The 6,380-nt window shown below is 35.4% G+C and overlaps 2 protein-coding genes across 4 annotated transcripts in view; both read left to right on the forward strand.

Annotated features, from left to right (window-relative positions):
* The window catches only part of LOC102586029 (ABC transporter B family member 25), an 11,378-nt gene extending 10,461 nt beyond the window's left edge, over positions 1–917 (forward strand). For all 3 annotated transcript variants that reach the window (XM_006345048.2, XM_006345047.1, XM_006345049.1), the window contains 3 exons: positions 84–191; positions 271–468; positions 575–917. In XM_006345048.2, coding sequence (XP_006345110.1) covers positions 84–191; positions 271–468; positions 575–778 — 510 coding nt within the window. In that variant the 3' untranslated portion in view covers positions 779–917. The remainder of the gene's footprint in view (positions 1–83; positions 192–270; positions 469–574) is intronic.
* Positions 918–2,959: 2,042 nt separating this feature from the next.
* Positions 2,960–6,380, forward strand: part of LOC102586792 (kelch domain-containing protein 3-like) — an 18,597-nt gene continuing 15,176 nt past the window's right edge. Inside the window, exons 1-3 of the mRNA XM_006345050.2 lie at positions 2,960–3,355; positions 4,072–4,221; positions 4,795–4,956. Coding sequence (XP_006345112.1) covers positions 3,199–3,355; positions 4,072–4,221; positions 4,795–4,956 — 469 coding nt within the window. The 5' untranslated portion in view covers positions 2,960–3,198. The remainder of the gene's footprint in view (positions 3,356–4,071; positions 4,222–4,794; positions 4,957–6,380) is intronic.

A 6,380-nucleotide genomic window follows, 5' to 3' on the forward strand; every position in this document is an offset into this window, starting at 1 on the left:
CTACCCCTCAAAGATAGAAATGACTGTGTTTCAGCTTTCACAAGTTATAGATTCCTAAGGTACTTATTTCTTCTGAAAATCAGGTTAGTATAGTGAGCCAGGAACCTGTTCTTTTCAACTGTTCCATCGAAGAAAATATTGCCTATGGATTGGGCAGCAAAGCAAGCAGTGAAGATATAGAAAAAGCAGCTGTAAGTTTCAATGCCATTAATGTCTTGATTATAATCTTCTGCAAATATTATAACTGTTATCACATTTCTGTTTGAACAGAAAATGGCTAATGCTCATGAATTTGTATCCAAATTTCCCGAAAAATATCAAACCCATGTCGGAGAACGAGGATTGAGACTTTCTGGTGGTCAGAAACAGAGAATTGCCATAGCTAGAGCACTGCTGATGAACCCTACAATTTTATTGTTGGATGAGGCCACGAGTGCTCTGGATGCTGAAAGTGAATATCTAGTTCAGGTCTGGTCTGCTTTTAATTTGATACCTGTCTGCCTTACATCTACTTTGATCGTTCAACTAAATTGAAATGAGATCTCTTGTATAAATGTGTGTATGTGCTATGCAGGATGCCATGGATTCCCTGATGAAAGGTAGAACCGTTCTTGTCATAGCTCACAGGCTTTCAACAGTCAAGAGCGCGAATACTGTAGCTGTTGTTTCGGATGGTCAAATAGTGGAAAGTGGCACACATGATGACCTTCTGAACAAGAACGGGATCTACACAGCACTTGTGAGGAGGCAGTTGCAGGGATACAAATCTGATAGCTAGTTTTTATCTTTGTTAAAAAAAAACACCTGATAAACTAAGTTAGCAAACCACAAATGTTCAATGTACTTGTATTATTCACATATAGAAAGTGTAAGGAGCAGCCATCATCATCATTCCATAAATTACTGATTTATGACAAAAGTTCGATATCGTATTATGCATGTGCCACTTAAACATTGTGATTATAGACTAAATACAGTATTTATTTTGTAAAAAATAATTTAACCTAAACTTGACTTAAAAAGTTACTATTCTTTAATCATATTTTGAACTAAACACAATATTGATTAATTAGTCTACGTCATAACGTTTAAGTTTAGAGATTATAGACAAAATATGCACTGTGCAATAAATAATTTGTTCTAAACTAGACTTGAAGGTTCTTTATGACAACTGCCCTAGGTTTAACTTAACAGCTATGTCACGACCTTGTTTAATCGTATCTTAAACTAAATGAGATATTGATTAGCTTATGTCACGATATTTAAATGTGGAGATTATAAATAAACTAATTTATTATGCGAGAAGTAATTTATTTTAAATTTGACTTTGAAAGATCGGTGTGACGGTTGCTTAATTGTATTTTAAGTTAAATAAAATATGTATTAACTTACATCACGACATTAATGTAGAGATTATAAACAAACTATTTATTGTGTGAGAAGTAATTTGTCATAAACTTGACTTTAAAGTTCGTTATGATCGTTGCTTAACCATAGTTTAAACTAAATAAAATGTTGATAAGCTTACGCCATGACACTTAAATGTAGAAATTATGAACAAATTATTTTGTTGTGTGAGAAGTAATTTATTTAAATTTGATTTAAAAGTTCATTATGATCGTTGCTTAACCATATTTTAAACTCAATAAAATTTTGTTTAGCTTACGCCATGACACTTAAATGTAGAAATTATGAACAAATTATTTTGTTGTGTGAGAAGTAATTTATTTTAAATTTGATTTTAAAAGTTCATTATGATCGTTGCTTAACCATATTTTAAACTCAATAAAATTTTGTTTAGCTTACGCCATGACACTTAAATGTAGAAATTATGAACAAATTATTTTGTTGTGTGAGAAGTAATTTATTTTAAATTTGATTTAAAAGTTCATTATGATAGTTGCTTAACCATATTTTGAACTAAATAAAATATTGATTAGTTACACCACGACAGTAACGTATAGATTATAAATAAATTATTTACCATGTGAGAAGTAACTTATCTTAAACTTGACTTTAAGAACTCGTCACGATCGTTACTTAATCATATTTTGAACTAAACAAAATATTAATTAATGTATGTCCCAATATTTAACTATAGTGATTATAACAAACTATTTATTATGTAAGAAAGAATAGATCCTAAAATAAAAGAGCATGCTAGTGGTTAATGAAGTAGGTGAGAACCATGAAGTTTTACGTTCAAATGTCGATAAATAGTCATCTAGTACCTGTTGTTGGTGAGAGATGACAATTATCTCGTCAATCAAATTTTCAATTTTTCTTGTACTATCACATAGTTTCCATTCACCTGAAACAGCTTGACAAATTCTTTCCGCTGCTTTTACAGAACTTTCCTTTTTTTATCAACAAACAGTCGCCCATTAATACAACACCAATATTATGTGATCCCAAATTCAGAGCAATCCCTGTTGTACCCTCTTCATATTCTACTTATTCACCCGCCTTTACTTCATCAAGATCATGAATACAAGCAATACCATCACCTACTTGAAGTACGATACCAATATTTACAATCTTTACTTCTTTATTATATTGTTCAATATGTACACATATAATATTACTAATGTGGTCAGCTCAAATGGTTATAATGGTATCTTCTTTATCTTTCAAAAAAAGAAAAAAACAGTACTTCCAATAGAAAGACTAATAAGTTATTTCTGTCAGTGTTTCCGGCATGCTAATATTAACACTAGTGGTACGTAAATGTAACTCGTTCTTTAAATAACTATTCAAAATTTCTAGAGCTCCTTATAAAACTTGTTGGAAAATCTATTACTGATGAAAAATGACAGTTATCCAGTCGCAAGCTAACCCTAACCCCACCGTTATTACTAATAAAGAAAAACTCATAAAATAAAATAATACTATATCATAGATAACTTATCTTTATTAAACAATAGTCCCCAAAGTTTATGAAATAAGTATAATTTCTACTCCTTGTACAGTGTCCGGGGACTATGACACTTGTTGACGACCGTTTCTATTTGGCCTATGGCTGCATGTACATAGTACAAATTACATTAAATCTCAGACATTGGGCGATGAAACCAATTAACCTTAGTCAAAAATTAGCGTTACAAATACTCTCTTTTCATCTATACTTCGCTGCACATTTTTATTTTCTTGAATTACCGGTTTTGATTTGATTAGTGTGTTTCAGTGAACTTGTTAATCATGAGATGGGAAAGGGTGGCTGTACATGGAGGTGGTGGGCCTGGTAAAAAGTGGGGACACACCTGTAGCGCTGTCCTAGGAGGTAGACTTCTCTATGTCTTTGGTGGTTTTGGTGACGACAACAGGCATACCAACAAAGTTCATGTCTTTGACACTGGTGCGTTGTTTTTCTTGCGTTTTTTGTATTCTTGTTCCTTTTCTTGTTTCTGGGGTTTTCTTGAAATTCTTATGTCTATTCTTGTTTTGTTGGGGGCATTTATATGTTTGCTTCTTTAGGGTTTTCTTGTATGAATTTTCGTTTTCAAGATTTTTTTTTTTTTTTGAAAATTAGTAATGTTATTTTCGTTTTGAAGATTTTGGGGTTTATGTTCTTGATGGTTTACAATTTCAGTGGTAGTTCTTGAAAGGGTTTCAAGAATTTTCACATTCCCATTGCTTTCAATGATCAATGTGTGTTTTGAGTTCGTTTAGTTCTTGTTACTGATCTTCGTTTTGAAGATTTTGGGGTTTATGTTCTTGATGGTTTACAATTTCAGTGGTAGTTCTTGAAAGGGTTTCAAGAATTTCACATTCCCATTGCTTTCAATGATCAATGTGTATTTTGAGTTCGTTTAGTTCTTGTTACTGATCTTCGTTTTGAAGATTTTGGGGTTTATGTTCTTGATGGTTTACAATTTCAGTGGTAGTTCTTGAAAGGATTTCAAGAATTTCACATTCCCATTGCTGTTAATGATCAATGTGTGTTTCGAGTTCGTTTAGTTCTTGCTACTGATCTTACTCATACTAACTTGAGGATACATATACAAGTTTTGTTGCATCAGTGATAGGAGAGAGGTTTTATAATCTTTACTTACATTGTTCCGTTATTTTCAGTTAATAGAATTTGGAGTGAGCCAGTGACGAAGGGAGCTTTGCCTTCACCAAGGGACAGCCACAGTTGTACAGCAGTTGGAGATAATTTGTTTGTGTTTGGGGGCACAAATGGGACAAATTCTCTTAACGATCTGTATATTTTGGACACCTGTTAGTGCTTTTGATCTTAAGGATCATTTCTTCTATTGCTTAATCTTTTAATAGTTGCATCTGTTGTCTGTGTAAGCTAAATTAAAATTTTCAAATATTTTGATGTGATCTGTAGTCTTATGGTACGAAGACAAACCCTTAAGAAATTACTTTTTGTGCTGCTTTGGCTGCATTCCTCTTTGTTGTTGTGTAGTACAAATGTGGACAAAAGCAACTTTGTAAAAAAGAAAACCCATGAGATGCAGTGGCTACTAGGAAGTTATGTTGCATTATGTTCTAAGGGACCATCAATACTCCGGGTTTAGATCCGAGATAATTCTTTATTCCATAGATCAGGGGCTATTTATAAGATTTAGGGTGGTCTTTCATATCAGAAACAATAAAAAAGTTTCAAGATAACATGCTATTTACAAATGTGTAATGTTTTTCAGAGAGATGATACCATGAAATGAAAAATGTTCTTTTCTTTCTCTTTGTTTGCATGTTGAAAGTATGCAGATATAAGGAATTCTATCAGTTGTTCCCAATGATTTACTCACTACCTAACAATTCGATGAATCTACATTCTTTTAGCTTCGAATACATGGATATCACCCAGTCTAAGAGGTGATCCCCCTAATCCAAGGGAAGGCCACAGTGCAGCACTTATTGGTAAACGGCTTTTCATATTTGGCGGATGTGGCAACATTGATGGCGCTGAAATATTCTATGATGACGTTTACGTACTGAATACAGGTTTGTCTCTGCGTGTGTGTGTTATTAATGTGGGTAATAGTAGACGTCACTTGGCTAGCATGGTATGTGCAAGTATGGAGAACTTTTTTCATTATGACTTGCACATAACAATGTGATGGTGTGAGCAACTTTTAAAACATAACTACTGAAAGAAATATGAGGGCATTGGGGATGGTAGGAATACAAATTTTAACTTGTGATATATATGGAAGAGGAAGTGAAGAAGTACATCATACATGAGTTCTCTAAGGAATTGACCACTAGCCTAACTACTTGTAAAAGAAACTTCCGTCGCTTAATAGTTCTTATTCTGAGAGGAAATTGGTGGTTCAGAAGATGATCTCTTCTAAGGTGAACTCAACTTATTCTTATCCTATTGTGTTTATATGCATTTTCTATTCTACAGCTACATAAAATACTAAGTCGTAAACCCGTTGGGGTGACTCAAATGGTTTGGCCTGGGACTTCCATAATGGACGTCTCTAGCTCGAATTGTCTACAACAAAGGTGGGGGGGGGGGTTATGGGTCAAGCTCATCGCACGGGGTTGCCTTACCTCTCCTGTGTAGTATGTGAGCTATTGCACAGAGCTAGCTGAGCTTACCCTGTGTGCACCCAAAGGGTAGCGGCTGTGGATTCCATTGTCAACAAAGAAACAACAACAAAAAACTAAAGTCTTGCACAATAGTTAGAAATCCAATTTAAAGGTCTCATACAACTCTCAGTTTTAGACCGGCCTTGTTGTATGGAGCGGAGTGTTGGCCAGTCAAGAGCTCACATTTTCAAAAAATGCATGTTGCGGAGATGAGGATGTTGAGATGGATGTGTGGGCACACTAGGAGCGATAAGATTAGGAATGAGGTTATCCGGGAGAAGGTGGGAGTGGCCCCTGTGGTGGAAAAGCTGAGGGAAGCGAGACTGAGATGGTTTGGGCATGTGAAGAGGCGGTGCGCAGACGCCCCAGTGAGGAGGTGCGAGGGGCTGGTGGTAGAGGGTACGCGGAGGGGTAGAGGTAGGCCTAGGAAGTACTGGGGAGAGGTGATTAGACAGGACTTGGCTCATCTTCACATCACCGAGGACATGACTCTAGATAGGAAGGAGTGGAGGTCGCGTATTAAGGTTGAAGGTTAGTAGGGTTAGTGAGGGTGTGGGTTGGTAGTGTTTGTAGTAGTCCTAGCCTGGCACTTGTAGTTCTTGTCTGTGATCATATAGTCATATGTCGTTTACTGCGCTTCGCACCTCACAATATTTTCTTGATGTTATTGTCTCCGTTGTTGAGTATGCTATTTTTCTTATTGGATGTTATGTTTTATATAATGTTTCCTCTTCTCTTACTTGGTTTGGATGTATTTGAGCCGAGGGTCCACCGGAAACAGCCTCTCTACCTCCACGAGGTAGTGGTAAGGTCTGCGTACACTCTACCCT

This window comes from Solanum tuberosum, unplaced genomic scaffold (assembly GCF_000226075.1).
Source record: "Solanum tuberosum cultivar DM 1-3 516 R44 unplaced genomic scaffold, SolTub_3.0 scf00062, whole genome shotgun sequence".
Taxonomy (NCBI): Eukaryota; Viridiplantae; Streptophyta; class Magnoliopsida; order Solanales; family Solanaceae; genus Solanum; species Solanum tuberosum.